The sequence below is a fragment of the Talpa occidentalis genome, unplaced genomic scaffold (genome assembly GCF_014898055.3).
Source record: "Talpa occidentalis isolate TD23 unplaced genomic scaffold, MPIMG_talOcc4v2.1 talOcc4.5, whole genome shotgun sequence".
Classification (NCBI taxonomy): Eukaryota; Metazoa; Chordata; class Mammalia; order Eulipotyphla; family Talpidae; genus Talpa; species Talpa occidentalis.
Genome location: NW_023604861.1, coordinates 64,703,203 through 64,725,091, shown reverse-complemented (window position 1 = coordinate 64,725,091; position 21,889 = coordinate 64,703,203). Strand labels below are relative to the sequence as shown.

At 37.5% G+C, this 21,889-nt stretch overlaps 1 protein-coding gene across 3 annotated transcripts in view; it reads left to right on the top strand.

Annotated features, from left to right (window-relative positions):
* Positions 1-21,889, top strand: part of IFT88 (intraflagellar transport 88) — a 156,565-nt gene that overhangs the window by 39,776 nt on the left and 94,900 nt on the right. For all 3 annotated transcript variants that reach the window (XM_037527358.2, XM_037527361.2, XM_054701801.1), the window contains 2 exons: positions 3,558-3,628; positions 13,229-13,315. In XM_037527358.2, coding sequence (XP_037383255.1) covers positions 3,558-3,628; positions 13,229-13,315 — 158 coding nt within the window. The remainder of the gene's footprint in view (positions 1-3,557; positions 3,629-13,228; positions 13,316-21,889) is intronic.

Below are 21,889 nucleotides of genomic sequence, written 5' to 3'. Positions count from 1 at the left end.
TTCTGGAATGTGTATAACTCTTATATTTCCTCTCTTCATGGAGTCTGATAATTGTCTAAGTATATTCCCATTCTTCCTTTACACTTCTTTCTTTTTCTCTTTTGGTTCTTTCTATTTCTGTATCTTCAAGAATATTGATCCATTCTTCCTTTTCCTTGGTTCTGTTTTCAATGCTTTTCCAAGAGCTCTTTGTTCTCCTCCAATAATCTTTTAGTCTCCTACCTTTCTTTTATTTCCTTTCTTAAGGTCTCATTTTCATTCTTCAGTTCATTGATTATTTGTCTATCATTATAATTTTTTATCATGGTGATTCTAAATTCTCTGACAGGCAGAGAAGTTATTCCATGTCAATGTTGTTGAGCTCTGGTGACTGATTTTCTTTTTTTGGTGTGTCCTCCTGCGGGCTTGCTTGGTTATCTGTATTTTTCCTTCTCCGTGCTGTTTACTTTCTAATTAGTTCTGTGCATTGAAACATTGTGCCACTGGTGTTTCAGGCATTTCTTTGGATTTCTCCATCAAGGGTGTCGGAAACTGTTTACCAGACCAAGACCAGCCCTGTTAGGCCAAAACTCCATCAGAGTGTTGATGCTGTGGCTGTGTTGCTGGGCACTGTTCCTTACAGTTCCCTCCCTCTGTGTTTACTCAGTTCCCACAGGGAATCAGCTAGTTGATTATTTTGCTCTGGTCACTAGATGGCACCAGAGACTTGTACTTGCTGATCTTGCTTTTCCCCTGTAGTTATCTGAGAATCCTAGCTCGGGAGGGGAGCACCTCCACACAGGGACTATTGCTCACACTGGATGCTGTGTCTGCCCCTTGTTCACCAGATGCTGTGCCCCTAGCTGTGTGGCTTCCACTCCCTGATTTCTGTGCTCTAGGTCTCAGTCCCAGGGCACTGAGATCCAAAATGCTGGTTGTCAATGTCCAGTTATAGTGTGTCCCATGCCCTGAATCCTGTGCCTGGCGCTCAGTTCCAGAACGGGCTCTTGCTCCATACCTTGTTTCCCTTCTTAGCCCTGTTTGTGTGGCCCACCCCCTCTCAGACCTGAGGGTGGTTTTGGAATCCCTGGCTTCCAACTATTAGGAGGTTGGTGATTTTGTTCCAATCACCAGGTGGCACCAAAGATCTTTCCTATTATCCTTCAGAGCTGTGCTGTTTTCCCAGTGTATCTCCAGAGAACTGAGTGGGGGTGGCGTGGAATGGCTCAACGGCGTGGGGCGCTGTGTCTGCCCTGTGCCACAAATCGTGGAGATCCCACACCCCAAATTTCATGCCCAGTTCTCAGCTCCAGAGCCCTCCGATCCAGGATGCAGGTGGTAGCTTAGTTCAGTGTCCACAGAAATGGTGCCTTTTGCACCCTGCTCCTGTTCTTTGGGCACCTGGTTTTTGATTACCTAGTGAGGGCCATTCACCTCAGTGCATTCTCCTCAGTGCATCTCCTCACAAACCTAGGTCGCAGGGACCTGGGCAACCATGGTTTGCATATGATTTTCGAGCATGCACTTTTCTGCACAAGCTTACTGGCTGGCCTTTGGCTATTTTCAGGTCTCTCTGTGGAGTCCTTATCTTCCTCCCATGGCACCTGGAGCCATTCACTCACCTCCGTGGGCATTCCCGCACGGTTCTCCACAGTTCCTGGTCGCGGGGTTCAGTGACTTTCCACTCACTCATGGGTTCCTTTCCACTCACAGTTGAGCTTGATCTCTAGTTTGCTCTTTTTTTTCTCCTTTCTGTTGCTCATAGAGTGCCGGCTTTGTGTGTGGGGGGGACTGTAGCAGGGTTCTAATGCTTTCCTCTCTTCTTGTCTACTTTTATTGCAACTTTCCTCTTAAGGCAGTTTGCCAGAGTCGCCTGTTTATCTTCCATGCCCTGGTCTCACAGGGACTTGCCACTTTTCCTCCCTATCATTTTTATGGGAGAAGTTACTGATAGCATTTCTCTGCCGCCATGTTGATCTGGTCTGTCTGATTTTTTGGTTTATTTTTAAGAGAAAAAGACATATAGTAGTTTAATAACACCATGTAAATCTCCTGTATACATGGGAGAGACCCAGCATGACTGAGTATACCCACCTACCCCACAGTGGCTTTGGATGCCATCATAAATAGTTTAACTAAGACAAGGGAGGTTGGGGAAGAAAGGAAAAATCATTTAGGGCATTTACTTAGGAAAACAAAGGTACTTCTGCCTTTATTGAAAAGAGATGAGCAATTAGGTCTTCCTGGAAAAAACCTTTATGGGGATAAGTTTAGATATAAACATTAAAAGCAACTACCCAGCCTTCAGAACCCTTCCCATGAAATAAACCTCTTGCCTAATACATTTTTTGGGATGCTAGATTTCATTCCCCTGCAGTCCCACCTTTAGAGCTTCTCAAGAAGTTCCACAATTCAGAATTTGAGTTGTTCAATTATTTTATAAAATCATTCTCTTCAGTTCTAAGGATAGATCAGTCCAATTAAACAGTTGTATCATTTTCTAGAGATTTTCTTGTGAGTGGATCCAAAATTAAGCCTATATTGTGACAGCAGTTTCCTTTTCCTAATAGACCTGGAACCATAAAAACCAAGGTACCAGGTTGTCTTGTCTTCATAGGTTCTGAAGTCAGTCTAAATCCATGAAGGCAATCTGGTCTCAATGTGACATGCCAATCAAATCATTGCCATTACAACCATGTTTTCCAGTAGTGTTTTGATTGCCTCTTGTCAGACATGTAGCATCGCTTTCCATGACAGCTTTAGAAACGAGTATCCGACCTGTGGCTAGCTCACCTAATTCTCAAGGTGCAAAGAAAATCATCCTGAAACCCTCTGTGTTCTTCTAGGCTGGCATATAATCAGACAAGCATCAGGCCACTTGATAAGAGGAAAAAGCCATAATGAAGCTTAATAACTTGTATAACTTCTTTTCACATGGCTAAGACCCAACATAACTGAGAAAGTTGTCAATAGATTTTCTTAATAGATTGTAAGGTATAGTGATTGACTCTCCCACTCAATACTTCTCTCTTTGTGCCACAGTTCCTTTTTATTTAAAATAGGGCTAATTATAATAACCTACTTTATATGGCTGTGAGGATTAAATGAAGTAATACATGTGAAAAGCTTAAAAACAGTACCTGGAATATAAGGTATGTAAGTGCTAGGTAAACATTAATTAATCCATACTACTTTTATGTTATGAAAGAAATAATGTATGTTAGGGAAAAAATCATTTGTTATTAATAGGGATTAGAGCTCTGGATCTTAGTGATTGGTGATCATTAAAATATTTATACTTGAGCTTAGAATTTATATCATCTCACATTTGTTCTAACCAAAGCTTCTGTATCCCGTTCTTTCCAGTCTGACATTTTGTCATCTGCACAGACTATATTAGTTCAATGGACAGTGTGATAGGTAATCAGAAATAAAATAATACCTCCTATACATTAGGCAAAATAATTTAGAAAAATTAATTTACTCTCCATTTATACGATTATTTGGTGGTGAGGTTGATCAGAAATCCAAATTCTTAGTGTTAACTTTTAAATTTTTCCTCAATTTTATTGTTCCAGGATGATCCACATACTAACTTAGTGATTGAAGCTATAAAAAATGATCATCTAAGGCAAATGGAACGTGAAAGGTAATATTTTAGGCATTTAATAATTAAAACTTGATATAGGTTTAATACTTATAAAAGAGTTGAGTATGAATCCTGTTTTCTTTCAGAACTTGTTACATTCAACATATTTCTTAAGTAGTGCTATTCACCTTTTTTATACATTAATGGGTTATCTTTTCTCTTTCAAAGCATGTCCTCTTCCCATTTATTCTTACTTATTTGGTCTTAATATTTCTCTGTAATTTACATTCCCTCTACATTTGGTGCAATATTAGAACTTTGTTTACACTGTGTTAAATATAATACCTAGTATTTTTCTCATAAATGAAAGTTTTGATCACTTCATCCAGTTTACTCTTCCCTCCACCACTGCCTATGGTAAGCACAGATCTGATCTCTTTTTCTGTTTTGTTTTGGTTTTTAATTGTACATATACTGAGAACTTATAGTATTTGTCTTTTTCTTAGATGAAAGCCTGTTAGGTAAATATCATAGGGAAAAAAACTATGATCATATCTTCCTGCATGCCAGTAAAAGCTATGCAAGTGTTATAAGAAGACACCTTATACCACAGTAGACCAAATAGTGAGCCAGGACTTTAATCCCCAAAAGCTCTTAACAAGTCCTAGCACTCTGTGTTGTCAGCACATGGGTAACCAGGAATTCTACTCTACCCAGCACACCTAAGGCACACCTAACCTTCTCATCCAGATTATCTGAGGAGGCAGTGTAAAGTCAGGACTTTATCACTTAACAGTAACAAGGTCGTTTTCACTTATCAGTAACAAAGCTACACCACTTCACTATTGTGTCAGAAGGGACCATGGGGGTAGCAGAAATTCCCACCTTGCCCAGCAGAAACTAGGACGTCCTCTCACCACATGAGCAACATAGATTTCTCTTTGTATCTATTAGTAATGATATGTCTTTTCCCTATTGGAGTGCCGCCCAAAAAAGTGAGCCAAAGGAGAAGATTTAATTAAAATTCAGGGTCTCACAATGCAAAATGTCTAAGTTTAAATTAAGAACCACTCATCATACCAAAAACCAAGAAGATCACAAACTAAATGAGTAAGACATCAGTAAATACTAACATTGAGATGTACAGATGTTAAAATTATGTGACAAATTTTAAAGCAAATAATGACTGATAACTACCCAAATTTGGTAAGAAAAATAGACTTACAGTATAAGAAGCTGAATGAATCCCAAAGAGAATCAATCCAGGGAAATTCATGTAAACATTGTAATTAAAGTCTTGTAAGGAAGTAGAGAAAAACAACACATAAAAGATAAGCAATAAGCATGAAATTGGTCAAATCTTAATAATCTCAGCTCCTAGCTTAAAAACCTAGAAAAAAGAAGAATAAAAACCCAGTGGAGCAAAAGGAAGAAAATAATACAGAAAACATTAACATTGAATAGAAACAATAAGAACATCAACAAAATAACTGATTTTTAAAAATGGATCAGTGGGGTCTCCCTGGTGGTGCAGCAGGTTGAGCGCTGCGCTGTCAAGCTGTCCGCAGCTGCAGGTTTGATTCCTGGCTGGCCAGATACCCACATGGCAGGGCAGACCTCTCCTGCCTTGCCCACTGCTCCCCTCAGCAGTGTCTTCGATCTGTCTGCCCATGCTGCTCCCCACTTTGTCTATTGGTGAATTCTCTCACCTTATGGCTCCTCAGATGGTACCCCAGTTCTTGTATAAATAAATAAATATTTTTAAAAAATGAATCAATGAATTTAACAAGCATCTAATGAGACTTACAGAAGAAAAAGAAAACAAGGGCTACCACTGTTGAATGTGCAAACAATACTGTACACAGAGCTTTGACAGGTTAGGAAAAATAGACCATTTTCAGCACCCCCAGGCACTATTGTTACAAGCCAGGGAGTGGCGGGTCACGGAACCCACAAAACCTCAGTGGAACTGAGAGAAGGCAATGAGACAGAGATGAGCTGGAAAGTGCGCACCATCTAGGCCCCACGCCTGTCCATGATTTGGAGCAGAGAGGGGGATCCTCCACCAAAGTGGACTGCAGACAACAAGAGAATAGAGTGATGTAGTCAACAAACTGGAAGACAACATGCCAACCTAGAATACTATACCCTGCAAAGTTCTCCTTCCTCTACAAAGAAAAAAATAAGGACTTTCTCAGATAAACTGAATGTACAGAAATTCATTACGGCTAACCCCCACTCCAATAACAGAGGAATGACTAAGAAGAGCAGAATAAGACAATGAATAAATCACAAAAATACAAACAAAATGGCAAATACAGACACCAGCATATCAATATTAACTTTAAATGTAAGTGGACTAAACTCATCAATAAAAAGACACAGAGTATCAGGCTGGATTAAAAAAACAGAACCCAACCTTCTGATGTCTCCAGGAAACACACTTAACTACAAAAGATAAGTATAGGCTGAAAGTAAAAGAATGGAAAACAATCCTACAAGCAAATGGACCAAAAATAGAAGGCAGAGACAGCTATACTTTTATCAGATAAAATAGACTTCAAACTAAAAATTAAGATAAAAAGAGACATAGATGATCACTACATTATGATTAAGGGGACAATGCATCAAGAAGACAAAACCCTCATCAACATACTCTCACCAAATGAAGGAGTGCAAAAATATATTAGACAGTTATTATCATCTCTAAAACAGACATTAGAGAAAATACATATTTAGTAGGAGACTTCAACACATGTCTCTCTCCAATGGATGAGACAAAAAAATAAACAAGAATACTAGAGCTCTAAACAAGATCCTAGACCTCATGGGCTTAAGACATCTGTAGAATGCTGCACCCCCAAAAAATAGTAGTACACATTTTCTGAAGTGCACATGGATCATTCTCCAGGATTGAACATATATACTGGGATACAAAACAAACATCAACAGATACACTGAGATCAAAATCCTACCAACTATCTTCTCTGACCATAAAGGCACCAAGCTAGAAATAAGCCATGGAAGATCATTGGATTAATGAGATCAAAGAAGAAATTAAAAAATATCTTGAGGAAAATAAATGAGGGCACAACTCTCCAAAACATATGGGACACAGAAAACTCAGTTATAAGAGGAAAATATGTAGCAGTACAGGCTTACATCAAGAATCAGGAAAGAACTCAAAGAAACAACCTCATCTCCCATCTTAGAGAACTGGAAAAAAGAACAACAAAAAAATGGAAAAGCCAGTAGAAGAAAGGAAATAATAAAAATAAAAGCAGAAATAAATGAAACAGAAGTTAAGAAAACAATCCAAAAGATCAGTGAAAGCAGAGTTGACTCTTTGAAAAAATAAACAAAATATAAAAACCTCTAGCCAGGCTCTCTCTCTCTCACACACACACACACACAAAGGGAGAAAACACAAATAAATAGGATCATAAACAAAAGAGGAGAAATTACAACTGACAAAGCAGGAATCAAAAGAATATGAGAGGGCCTCCCTGGTGGTGCAAGGGATTAAGATGCAACCTCTGAAGCGAACCACAGCCACTGCAAGCACGAGTTCAATCTCCAGTCAGGGACAACACACATTGCACAGCAGACCTCTACTGACTCGTCTGCTGCTCCCCTCAGCAGTGTATTTCAGTCAATCTGCCTATTCTATTCCCCACTCTGTCTCTGGTGAGTCCTCTCACAAACCCCACACACCCACCTCTGGCCTGTACCCCAGCTCTTGTATGCATAAAAATAAACATTTAAAAAGAGTATCAGAGATTGCTGTGAACTGTTATATGCAAACAAGTTCAACAATCTAGAAGAAAAGGACAAATTCCTACAACTGTATGATCATCCAAAGCTAAAGAAGTAGAATATCTGAACAAACCAATTACAAGCAGTGAAATTGAAACAGTTATCAGACCCTCCCCCCCAAAAAAAAGCCCAGGACCAGATGGCTTTACAAATGAATTCTGCAAATGTGCAGAAATGAACTAGTACCTATCCCACACAAACTCTTTCAAAAATTGAAAAGGAAGGGATACTACTAAACATGTTTTATGAAGCCAATATTACATTAATACCAATGCCAAACAAGGATAAACAAAAAAGAAAACTACAGTCCAATCTCTCTAATGAACACTGACTCAAAAATACTCAATAAAATCCTAGCCAACAGAGTCCAACAATGCATCAGAAAGATAATTTACCATGACCAAGTAGGATTTATCCAGGGACACAAGGATGGTTCAACATCCAAAAATCAATTAATGTAATTCAACACAAAAACAAAAAGAAAATGAAAAACCATATGATCATATCAATAGATGCTGAGAAAGCATTCGACAAAGTTCAACATTCATTTATGATAAAGGCCCTCAAAATTCTCGGGATAGAAGGAACATACCTTAACATCATAAAGGCCATATATGACAAGCCCATAGCCAATATCATGTTCAATGGTGAACAGCTGAAAGCCTTTCCCTTAAGATCTAGACAAGAGAAGGATGTTCACTCTCACCATTGCTTTTTAATATAAGATTGGAAGCCCTGGCCAGACCAATACAACAAGAGAAAGACATACATGGGCTCCAAATAGGGAAAGAAGAGGTAAAACTATCACTTTTTGCAGGTGGTGTGATAATATAAATAGAGAATCCCAAAAATGCCACAGAAAACGTAATTAAAATAGCAAACCAGTTTATTGAAGCAGCAGGATATATAATCAACACACAGAAATCAGTAGCCTTTTTATATGCAAACAGTCAATGAGAAGAAGATGAAATTAAAAAAACCATAACTTTTTTAATTGAAACAAAAATATCAAATATAGGAATAAACCTAACAAAAGAGGTGAAGAACCTATGCAAGGAAAACTATAAAATGTTGTTAACCAAAACAGAAGAAGATGCAAAAAAATGGAAAGATATCCCCTGTTCATGGATTGGAAGAATTAACATTATCAAAATGGCCATCCTGCAAAAGCAATTTACAGATTCAATGCTATTCCAATAAAAATTTCAATGACATTCTTCAAAGAACTAGAATTAATATTGATGAAATTTATATGGAGACACAAAAAACCTCAAATAGTCAAAGCTCTCCTGACTAAAAAAGGAGAATGAAGGTATCACAACCCAAGACTTCAAACTATACTACAAATCCATGATAATTAAAACTGCATGGTACTTGAACAAAAACAGACACACAGACCAATGGAACCAAATAGAAAGCTCAGAAATAAAGCCATGCATATATGGACAACCAATCTTTGACAAATGAGCAAAGAATATGCAATTGTTCAGTAAATGGTGCTGTGAAAACTGGACCACTACATGCAAAAGAATGAAACTAGACTACTACCTCACACCTTGCATAAAGACCAACTCAAAATGAATAAAAGACTCGAACATAAGACCTGAAACCATAAAATATATTGAAGAAAATACGGGCAAAACACTACATGACATACATCTCAGTAACATCTTTATAGACTACATCACCTAAAGCAAAACTAGTGAAGGAAAAGATAAACAGCTGGGACTACATCAAATTAAAGACCTTCTGTACAGCCAAAGTGACATTAACCAAAACAAAGAGACACCCAGCTAATTGGGAGAAAATTTTTGCTTTCCGTACAACTGATAAAAGACTGATCACAAAGACCTACAAAGAACTCACAGGACTCAACAATAACAAAGTAAACAGTCCAGTCAAAATGGGCAAAGGAACTTAAAAGGCATTTCTCTGAAGAGGAAATGCAAATGGCCAACAGGCACATGAAAAAATATTCAACACCCCTCATAATCAGGTAAACGCAAATTAAAACCACAATGAGATACCACCTTACACCAGTATTTTTTTTTAAGATTTATTTATTTTTATACAAGAACCGGGGTACAGGCCAAATGTGTGGGAGGGTGAGAAGATTCACCAGAGACAGAGTGGGGAACACAACAGGCAGACTGACGAAATACACTGCTGAGGGGAGCAGTGGGCGAGACAGGAGAGGTCTGCTTCACCATGTGGGACCCTTGCTGGCCTGCCGGGATCGAACCTGTGCCACAGAGGCTGCGGAGAGCTTCACAGTGTGGCGCTCAACCACCTGCACCACCAGGGAAGCCCTTACACCAGTGAGACTGGCATATATTAAAATAACTAGCAACTACAAATGTTGGCGAGGATGTGGTGAAAAAGGAACTCTCCTACACTGCTAATGGAAATACAAACCGGTCCAACCACTATGGAAAGCTGTGTGGAGTTTCCTCAGTTTACTGAAAATGGAGATATCATATGACCGAGCAATTCCACTTCTAGGGATCTACCCAACGGACACAAGCATTAATTCAAAAGTATACCTGCACCCCTATATTTATTGCAGCACTATTTATAATAGGTAAGACTTGGAATCAACCCAAATGTCCAAAAATACATGACTGGATGAAGAAGATGTGGTATATATACAGAATGGAATACTATTCAGCAATTAAAAAGATAAACTAATGCCATTTGCAGCAACATGGATGGAACTTGAAGGGATTATGCTCAGTGAAATAAGTCAGAAAGAATAAGAAAAATACCGGATGGTTTTACTTATAGGAGGAATGTAGGGTATCAAGGAAAAAAAGTTATAATAATAATAAAAAACACAATGACAAAAACAAATATAAACAGACAACTATAAGTCAGAGACATTCTACAGGGAGGGGATGAAAAGGGTTCAAAATGAGGGCAGAAAGAGCACAAGGGACTGTGGTGAGGGTGCGTGGGTGGATTGGTGGTAGAAATTCTATGGGGACTACACCTGTAAAAAGAAAGCAAACATTGTAAGAATTAAAAATATACAAATGAATTTAAAAAAATTTTAAGTAAAATGAATCATAACATAAAGTTTGTATTACCAATGGGAACAAAATTCTGATTTTCCCCACCCATAATGACTTTTTGGGTGGTATTTTGAAATATGTAGAAAAATTTTACATATAAAATTCTCATATTTGATACTCATGTCTTCAGGGAAATCCTTAGTCAAATTGCCCTAACATTGACCATAGTTGCAATGAATTTTTCCTTTCTTGTGGGAAATAAGAGATTAGCAAATGGAGACTGGTGTCTACTGAACTGAGATAAATGACACAATGAAATTCTCTGAAGAGTTTAAGTTCTCATTCTTGCAACAAATACATTCGATCATACTTGCAAAATTCCTGTGAGACATCACTGCACAAAATTATGCAGACTTGCTGCTTAGTATTACTTTAAAAAAAAGAGAGGGATCATCCGTTTATTTCAGCTTTAAAAGAGGTAATGAAGTGTTCAGTAGACTTCACCAAGTCCAATCATTTATACTCTAAGAGAGGTTATAGGATATATTCAAATATCCACTCCATTTGGAAACAAATATTTTGTTATAGTCAGATTTGGATTTGCATCCTGAACATTTGGGAGTACATCTCTCCAGGGACATTTGAAACAAAAGGAGAAATCTCAGCAGTAGAGGGCTGAAACCAATGTGGTAACATGTTGCTGACATGTTGGACATGAGTTTATATAGTAGTGTTTGGAGCTAAAACTCAATGGACATGAACAATAGCTGTTTGACTGGTGGCTGGGTCTCTTGGTCCAGAATCTCCTACTTCATTACTTTTTAAATTATTTTTTCTAGGTAGATACAATTAGACCTGGTCATTATGAAGGCATGATATAATTTTGGCCAGTACCTAATTGGTGCTGATTCACTGGTTCTTTGGAAGGTATTTAAACTGTTCTTTACTGGAACAGTGACTGATAGATGATGAATCAGTGATAAAACTGTAATATCAGGCAAATAAGAATGAGAAAGAAAAATCAGGAAGAAGGGGGAAAGAGGGCAGGAGGGGGGAAAAAAGGAAGAGGAAGAAAAGGGGAAAGGAAAGAGGGAAAGAAGAGGGGAGAAGGAAAAAGAAGAGAAAAGCTATAGAGAAAAAGGAAATCTATTGGGTATAAATAATGTGATAAATATTTTTACTACACAGGGCCTCCCCAGTGGCGTAGCGGTTGAGCGCTGGGTTGCGAAGCTGCCCGCAGCCTCTGCAGCGCCGGTTCGATCCCCGGCTGCTCCCCGGCCACCGGAGGAGGGTCCCACATGGCGCGCAGACCTCTCCTGCCGCCTGCTGCTCCCCTCAGCAGTGTACTTCAGTCCTTCTGCCTGCTCTGCTCCCCGCTCTGGCTCTGGTGAATTCTCTCACCCTCCCGCGCTTCTGACTGTACCCAGTGCTTGTATAAATAAATAAATAAATCTTTAAAAAGAAAAGGAAAATTAAAAATATATATATTTTTACTACACAAAAGCTTTCTAAAGTTTACAAAATAAATGTATTTTTATCCCTAATTTTATAGAAAAGGTGCCAGAACCTGAAAGTTTGATAATTGCAAGTGGGTTCTTTTCACAATGATATCATTTTCATCTCTGTCTCACTAAAGTATTCCCTGAGTTCTTCAGGCAGATTTCTTTTTTTTAAGGAAATATATCCTTTTTTTCAATTTGGGGGTTACATTTCGTATCTCCGTATGTGCATATGTTCCATTCACCCTCCACCAAACAACCCATGCCAAAACCTAGCTGTCTCCCTCCCCAACTTTCTCCTTTTGTCTCTAGACACTTTTTGATCTCTTCTTTCATTTCCCCATGAACCCAAGAATTGTTCAGAAGCATTTTGTTTGGTCTCCACATGTTTTGATTATTCTGGGATTCTTTTTGTGGTTAATTTCTAGTTTGATAGCATTGTGGTCTGTGAAGATTCTTGGTATGGTTTCTATTTTTGTTTATTTTCTGAGGACTGTTTTATGTCGGTATATGATCTATGAATGTTCCAGGTGTATTAACAAAGAAAGTGTATTCTTTTGTGCTGAGAGGTCTGTAAATATTCCAATAAATCCATCTGCTCTAACACTTCAAAAAAAAATGGACTACTTTCTTAAAAAATGACAATTATCTATTAGGAAACAGATCATTCAGAGAGCTCTGTAAATACTAAGGAGATTGAATTTGTAATTTAAAAACTCCCAAAAAAGAAATCTCCAGACCCCCCTGGTTTTAATAGTGAATTCTAGCAAATATACAAAGACAAATTAACATCTATTCTATAGCCTCTTCCAGAAATAGTTCATTTTATGAAACTAGTATTAAGTGAAATAAGCCTGTCAAAAAAGACTACATGCTCTATGATTCCATTTATATGAAAGGAACAGGTTAGGCAAACCTGTGGAGACATACAGTAATTCAGTTTTAGAGAGACGTATATAGAAATTCAGTTTTACTGTTTACCACACATATTTAATGGCCACTTTTACCCTTTCCTGTTTGAAGACAGTGAATGTTTTGTGACTTCAGCTTCAGAACCATGTATCTCTCCCTGTTTCTTTTTTAAGTTTGTCAGCATCCTTCTTAGAACTGAAAAGGAAAAAAAAGAGAACTATTGACTAAGAACATCATGCCTTGATTCCATTTCCTAGTCATGGTTTTGAACCTGACATACACAAATTTCTAGATTTGATATCCACCATTTAGTATGTTATCATGGTATATTTGATTTGATAGATGCTTACACTTGTATTTTAAGAAGTACAAACTGTTTTCATACCATGTTTCTAAATAAAACTTTCGTTTGTTTGATACAGGAAAGCCATGGCAGAAAAATATATCATGACAGCTGCAAAACTCATTGCTCCTGTAATTGAAACATCTTTTGCTATTGGTTATGACTGGTAAGAGAAATTCAGTGCAACTAGATAGATAAGATGCGTTTTCATAATACCCTTTTATTGATTTAAAATTTTGTTATTGGAGAAATGAATAAATAATGAGTATTGATTTCTACTTACCTGGTAAGATTACTTTTCTAAAAGTTCTACCACATTTTTATTACTCATGTCATGTTGTAAATTAAGAGCTAAGGTAAGTGTGCTACCATTTGTATATGAGGATACAAATATTGCTTCCATTGTATAAATTACAACCTGTGCCCTCTTCATTATTACTTAATCTTTCCTCATTTTCTCCTCTTCCTACCTTAAGTTTGTCAGTAGCACTAAACTTTCTATCTTGAATAATAACTGACACCTACAAAGACTATTCTTTTGTAATGTATTTATTAGAATAAGAGTGAAAAGTTTTAGAGTTGAAAAAATTATAGGTTGTTTGTGGAATAAGTTGTTGAATTTCTTTCTTCCAACCATATGGAATCCCTTTTATAGCATCTTATATAGGTGGTCATTTAATCTGTGCTTGAATTCTTGTGTATAATTCACTTATTTTGGTTTTGAACATTTTTAAAGATGAGAAAATTTTTCATATGGAATCCAAATTTGCCTTTAATAAAACTCTTTTCTTTGGTCTTTTGAGCAAACATAAAGTATATGACTTCTTCTTTACAGTACTTTACCAGAATTTTTAAATCTAGGATACGTGTACATATTTAGAAAATCAATTAAGTATAAAAGTTACTAGTCGTAGCTTCTAATTACTTTTCATATTCTTGGTAGAAGTAACGTATGCTTTCTTTACCACATTCTTATTATCTTTCAGAATCTTATTAAGGTTTTTCTTTAGAATTCATTTTATTCCTTTCAGTCTATTGTCTCCTTGGTTTAATTTTACTAGAGGCTTCATATTGGTCTATGATGTTTTGTTTTTACTGATATTTCTAATTGCTTATCTTTTCTTTTTTTTTTTTTATTTTATTTTTAAAGATTTATTTTTTATTTATTTATACAAGCACTGGGTACAGCCAGAAGCATGGGAGGGTGAGAGAATTCACCAGAGCCAGAGCAGGGAGCAGAGCAGGCAGAAGGATCCAAGTACACTGCTGAGGGGAGCAGTGGGCAGCAGGAGAGGTCGGCGCTCCATGTGGGACCTTCCTCCAGTGGCCTGGGAGCAGCCGGGGAGCAGTTGGGGATCGAACCAGCGCAGCAGAGGCTGTGGGCAGCTTCGCAACCAAGTGTTCAACCGCTGCGCCACCGGGGAGGCCCGCTTATCTTTTCTTGCTTCCTTTTCTTCTAATGTAGACTAAGGTTTTGTAGGGTTTTTGGTCTGTTTTGTGGAGGAGGAGGTTTGGCATTCTTCCTCCCATAATCTCTCTCTGTGTTCACTTCTTTAAGCTGGTTTCTGTTAGCCAATTGTTAAATGACATATTGGGGCTCACCTTCATTTCTTTTCTGATTTGGATCCTCTTTCTTTTTAATACTTTATTTTTTACTTAACTTCATCTTATATTAGTCCCCAGTGATCTGTGTGTACTTATCTGTAAATGTCTACTTCTGGTCTCACTTATTTTATCAGGTAGGAATTTGAGTTGGGACTTTCTTGTCACTTATCTTTCTCTTGTATTTTCTTTCTCTGTTTTGCTTTGCTTTCTGGGAGACTTCTTGAGTTTCTCGTCTAAGCTTTTCATTGAATTATTTTAATTTTAATTTTATGTTTCCAAGAGCAATTTCATCTTCTCTAATTGTTCTTAATCATTGTTGAGGATAAGAGGAAATCTGCAGGTTTTACTGCACACACTGTTAATGATTCCTTAACAGACCAACTGTCACCCAGATTTCAGGTCACTTCTCAACTTAGTTCTTCATACCTGATCTCTCTGAATTCATAGTCTCAGGTAGCAAACTATCTTTCTTATAAGCTTCCTTTTCACTGCTATATGTTCTATTACTCTTTAATTTTTCCATTCTTCCATAAATAGTCTTTGCTCATGGACATGGGAATGGGAGTTAAATACTTATGTCTGCTTTTTCCGATAGTGTGTTTTTTGTAGGATGATTGGTTATCTGTTGATTGGTTGCCTATCTAGCTTATAAATGAATCTTTTAAAATGTGTCCCTGTATCTGTACTATCACTCCACTTGTGTTTTCATGAATGCCTAGGACAACAGAATCACTATATATCCTTCTTTGAGAAAACCAAACTTTAGTTGTAACCTGAGATCTCATTAATTTGGGGGATAATCACCTAACAACAAATGAACCCTGTTTATCTTTAATTATGATGGATAATTGTTTTACTGTTACTAAATCTAACCTGAATTCTTTTAATACTTACTAGAACATACATATTAATTTTTTGTCTCTTTTAAAAAACATAACTATAGTTTTGTCTGTGTAATATCACAGTTGGTTTAAAAGTAAAATTTTGACTATTTATAAAAATGCCACCCCACCAAAAGAAACTAATGAAACTCCAATGACTGCCTAAATAAATGGAAATTTATAAACTGTTTGACAAAGCATAACCCTCTATAAAAATTTTAGTGAATAAGAGAACAGGAGTAGATAACTAAATGAAATTATGAAAACAATGAATGAATAAAATGAGAAGTTCATTACAGAAACAAAAAAGCATTTCAGGAAACATAGAAATCCTAGTGGTGAAGATTAAAGTCACTGAAGATTTAGTCAGAATTCATAGAGAGCTTAGGAGTTCAATAGCAGACTCCATCAAGCAGAAGAATTACTGAGCTAGAAGACAGATCACTTAAAATCATCTAGTCAGAGAAGCAGAAGAATAAAAGAATGAACAAGAATGAAAGAAGCCTACATTAATCATGGGGTATCATTTAAAGAAACAATCTACACATTATTGAAGTCCCATTTGCAAAGAAGGAGAAGGGGCAGAGATTAAAAGAAATTCGACTGAGACTTCTCAAATTCTGGGGAGATATTTGGACATCCAAGTCCATGAAGTTAATATGTAACCCCAAAATTTCAACCCAAAGCAATCTTATCTAAGACTTTTTTTTAAAAGCTCTCAAGAACAAAGAGATAATTTTAAACCAGGGGAAAACATTCGTACATACATAGAAACTCCCATAAAATTATTTGTTATCAGAAATCTTCCAGGCCAAGTTACAGTGAGATGATACATATTCGAAGTTCCAAAAGAAAAAAATGCCAACCAAAAATATTTTAACTGGCAAAGGTATCTTTCAGAAATGAAAGAGATGGAGTTTCCCAAACAAATAAAATGGAGGGAGTTCATCGCCATTAGACTGGCCTCATAAGAAATAATGATTGGAGTTCTTCAAGATGAAATGAAAGGACTAGAAAAAAATACAAAAGTATAAAACATAGTAAAAGTAACTATGTATTAAATTTGTAATACTCTAATGCTGTAATATGGTAGTGTATTGATCATTTAACTCTATAGATTAAAGCACAAAGAATTAAAAACAATTGTAGCTACAATAATTTGTTAATGTTTACATAAATATGAGAGGTAAATTGTTACATCAAAAACATGAAATTATGGGGGATGTAAAAGGATAGAGTTATATACGGTAAGGGTTGCTATCAGCTTAAAATAAGCTGTTTATGAGATGTTTTATATAGCTAGGTTGAAGAGAACTTACCAGGAGTCTGGGGCTATAGAGATCACTTGGTACTGCTGAAACCTCCTGGCAGTTGGTTGGGTCAGGGACCTGGGTTTGTGGAAACCATCTGCAGCCACTGAAAATTACTTAGATTCTCAAAAAACTCCCAGATGTCTGGTGTTGTCAAAATCATTGTTCTTGGAACCACTGCAACAGGCAGGCTTTGGAGTAAGCTGAAGGCCTGTGTTAATGGGAGCTATTTGGGGTGCCTGTGCCTTAGGAACCATCTTGGGTTATGGAATCCCATATGCACTAGCATGGGCAGGAACCTAAGCTTTCAAGAGTCTTCCCGGAGCCACCTAGGATAGTAGGGGTTGGTCAGGTGATGGGACAGGTGGGCCTAGATTGCACAGTGACTTGGCACTGACTTTATACTCCTTCCAAGAGGAAGCTCTCTTTCTCCAGGCTGAGCTTCCCAGACTAGGAAGAAGGGTAATGTTGACTAGGTAGATAGCCATTTTCCTAAATAGAACTTAGCAGATTTCAAATAATTTGCCAGAGCTCTGATTATATGAAAGCCCATGTTTCTAGTAACTTTAAAGGAAGATGTTCATAGTTTCATGAAACTTACATATTTTTTCAAAAACTACAGTATATGTGTATATACGAATATATGTATATTTGTGTATTTTTTGTGAGTAGACACATACATACAAAAACAATGCATGTGTGTACATATAAAATTCTATATAGATTTGTCCTTTTTTTTTTTTTGAGAAAATATGTACCCAAGCCTGAAAAACCATGGATTCTCTCACATTTCAGATAAAAATGGTATCCCATGAAAGAAATGGTTAATTGAGCCCACAAACCAAGTTTTTGCATAAGTACTTTCCCTGGAGATCATCACATTTTGATATGTAGCAAAAGTTATTTACATGTACTTCCTCATAGAGTATTAAAAATATGTATACTCAGTGGTCATAACTTAATAACGTGTTGCTTCAACAAAGACATTTTAAATGAAACTGCTATTCACTTCTTTCATTCCTTAGAGTATTTGGTGGTGAATACAAAGACCACTAGCACAGTTTGGAGCTATTGCCTTGATAGGTGTTAAGGCAACAGCAGTGTACTTACTATTGCTTTTGCTCCATTAGTGCGCATGGTGAAAAATATAAAAAAGGTCATAGTATTACCATCAAAGTGGTTTTGATCTGACAAACACTCTAAAAGTGTCTAAAGGACATTCAGGGGTCCAAGGAACACAGTTTGAAATTTCTGCCCTATGGTACTTCAACAAATTTTTGCGAGCCAATGTAAAATGTATGTAAAAAGAAGAATAACCAAATGAAAGCAGTCTTTAATTTTTCATAATTGTTTGTAATAAAGTCAATGCAGGTGTTTTACACAGCATGTACACAGATTTGTTTACTTACTTTAACTTAGATGTATATGTCTATCTGTATATTTTTAATATAGGACACTGCTCTTTAAATTCAATATCAGCGCTTCTTGTTGAGGTTAAAAGATTCCATATAATGGTCATTTGTAATTATTACACTCTTTTTCCATGTGTCCTTTTTTCATGTTTCATTCGTTTTAGATTAAGGACTTAATAAAACAAAACAGAACATTTAAACTAAACTATCTGACTGTCTTGATAAATTGTGTGTCACACGATGAGCAAAGATTACTGAGTTCAGGTGAGTTGGAACTGAGTTCAAGTGAGTTGAGAAGCCTAGAGGTACTGCGCCAAAAAAAACTCCCTTAAAAAGGGTGAATCAAGGTGCAGTGAAACTACAAGGGCAGTCTAGTTTTTATTTAGAATCAAGCAAAAGATTTAAAAAAAAAAGATCAAATAAGCAAGCAGGCAAATGGGGAATGTTTAAGTGTGTGGAGGATGTGTAACCATCTGGCCAGCCAAGGCTTGGAAATCAGAGTCAGGAGACGCCTCAGTGTTTTTGCTAATCCATGCAAAATTCCTGTTTTCAACACATGCTGTTTTCATAATGTTTAGTTCCTTATACCCAGACTTTTGCCCTGAGAGGTATCTTACCTCAAACTTTCCCTATTCGTACTCTGGATGAAAGTCACAGAATAGTCAAGGCAAAGACACAGAATAGTTAAGGCACAGAATAATCCTGACTCCCACATCTGATTTCTGTTCTGTTTCGATAATTTTAAAATGATACTTCACTCAGAAATAAATCACTGTATTTTCCTATTAAATTAGCTATATTGGCAGTGTATATTTATATTTTTAAATTATTCAATAAAAGGGAAAAATATTGAAGTTCCAAAACTATTATTTTTCTGTTTATTTGGACCTAGTTTTTGAAGCTGGTTTACATTTTTTTAAAAAATTATTTGATGGTAGTAATGGGACTGTAAAAAAAATGGTGATTGCTGGTGTCTTGCTGAGTATTTAATATTTTTGCCTGTTCTGCCTGGAGAAAAATATTAATTCAAATTATTTTTGAACACAGCTGTTTTAGATTCTTTGTTAGTACTGTTATATACATAGTCTAACTGAGAGACATAATTACTGCCTTTTCGTGGCTGAGAAAAATGAGTCTTGACTAAGGACAAATACATAGTTAAGGTCAGAGCATTTACTGTGCCAATATTTTTTTAAAGAAAGTTGTGTACATATCCTAAATATGGAAATAACTTCATGGTGTGAATAGATGACCATGGGAATGTTTCTCTTTAGGTAAAATTAAGACAGGAGGGCCTCCCTGGTGGCACAGGCGGTTGAGCACAGCACTGTGAAGCTACCCGCAGCCTCTGCAGTGCCAGTTCGATCCCCACTGGCTGCAGAGCAACCCTCATGGCAGGGCAAACCTCTCCTATCTCGCCTGCTGCTCCCTTCAGCAGTGTATTTCCGTCGGTCTGCCTGTTGTGTTCCCCACTCTGTCTCTGGTGAATCCTCTCACCCTCCCGCGCATCTGGCCTATGTCCTGATTCTTATATAAATAAATTAATCTTTAAAAAAAATTAAAACAGGAAATCCCTTGGTATTCCTGTATATACAAATGATTTTTAAATTCACTCTGGGAGCTTGATAAAAGTTCAGATGATCAGGTTCCACCAACCTCTCCAGCAGATTTGAGTCAGGGTTCTGTTAACTGGAAATAAGTTTTAATGACCATTAGACAGAGTTTATTAGATAAAGTGAGGATTCAAACCCAAGAGACTGACAGATTTTACTCTGTGAGAGCTGTTCCCTTAAACCCAACTTTAAATTTAGTTTGTATATGTAGGAACAGAGAGTTGGTGACATTAAGCACATAATTATTGTTGCTAGTCTAAGTTGTCCTGATCTAAAGATACACTGATATTAGAGGAAGGCACTGCAGATTTAATCTTTTCCTTTCTAAAGAATGCTCTACAGAGATGCAAAGACCCATTGTTAAACCTTTTTTATCTTTTTTTTTTTTATAGAGGCATGTTTATTTATTTATTTGTTTGTTTGTTTGTTCTGTTTACACATGCACTGGGTACAGTCAGAAGCGCGGGAGGGTGAGAGAATTCACCAGAGCCAGAGCGGGGAGCAGAGCAGGCAGAAGGACCGAAGTACACTGCTGAGGGGAGCAGCGGGCGGCAGGAGAGGTCTGCGCGCCATATGGGACCCTCCTCCGGTGGCCGAGGAGCAGCCGGGGATCGAACCGGCGCTGCAGAGGCCGCGGGCAGCTTCGCAACCCAGCGCTCAACCGCTGCACCACCGGGGAGGCCCTAAACCTTTTTTATCTTGATCCTTGCTCTTTAGTAGGGGTAAAAAGTCTGGTTTTACCTGAAGGTGTCAAAGTTTGCAACTTTGTTTCAGACACAAGGGGGCTTTGCTCTTTGTAAAGAGAAACAGGAACAACCTTGAAACCAATGGGTGGCACCCGTAGCCAACTTATGGTAGAAGGTGGAGGTTTCCAAACTCCACTCCCTGAGCATGGGCTGATGGGCAAAGAGGGAGGGGACTGTGAGAATTTTGGCAGTTGCACTGATGAGGCTTTTTCAGATGGAGTGTGGAACCTCTGGACCCCTCATTCTTCATCTAAGCCCCCATCTTGTCTCCTTTCCACTCTCCTAGCTTCTTCACTCCTTTTACTTTGCCTGTATTCCTTCTGTCTGAAGAACAAAGGATTTACGTTAGCAAATATCAAGAGTTATTACAAACTATAGACATTGAGATAATGTTATAGTGGTATCTCAATGTTATTTTAGTTTGCAGTCCTTAATGACTGGGGGTGTTGTGTGCATGGTTCCTGGACCCAATTCCTTTGGGTATGTAGAGACTTCCCCACAGCAAGTAGTTCTTGGACACCAGCAGGATGTTAGAGAATTCAATTCAATTTTAACATTTTCTACCCAGAGTTATCTTTGGGTTACTTAAGCTAATGGTGGAATCTCTGAAGACTGCCCTGCATTTCAGACACCAGCCTCAAGTCCCAGGTAAACTCCAGAACCTGTGCTTTTAACTAAATGACTACAAATTGGAGTTTCCCACAACACCCTTCTCAGGTTTGATTAATTTGCTAGAACTGCATACAGAACTCAGGAAACCCTTTACTCAATAGATAACCAATTTATTACAAAGTATACTAAAGTATAAACCAATTAACAGCCAGATGAAGGGAAACATAGGGTGAGAGCCCAAAACAAAGGCACTTCTGTCGTTGTGGAATATGGGGTCTGCCAAGGTATCACACGGAAGTGTGCTACTTCCCTAACCTGGGAGTTCTTCCTAGTCCTTCTTGTGGTGTTTTATGGGCCTTCATTACTTAGATCGATCAAATTTGTTTGCCATTGGCGACTAAACTGTCTCTTCCCCCACAGAACATCAGGGCTCTGACTTTCAGGCCTCCTTTGTTTTCATTTTGGTTTCCCTGGCAACCAGCCCTCATACCAAAAGTTGTCTGTTAACATAGATCCATTAAGAATAACATGACACCATTTAAATTTGGACAGTTCTGATGC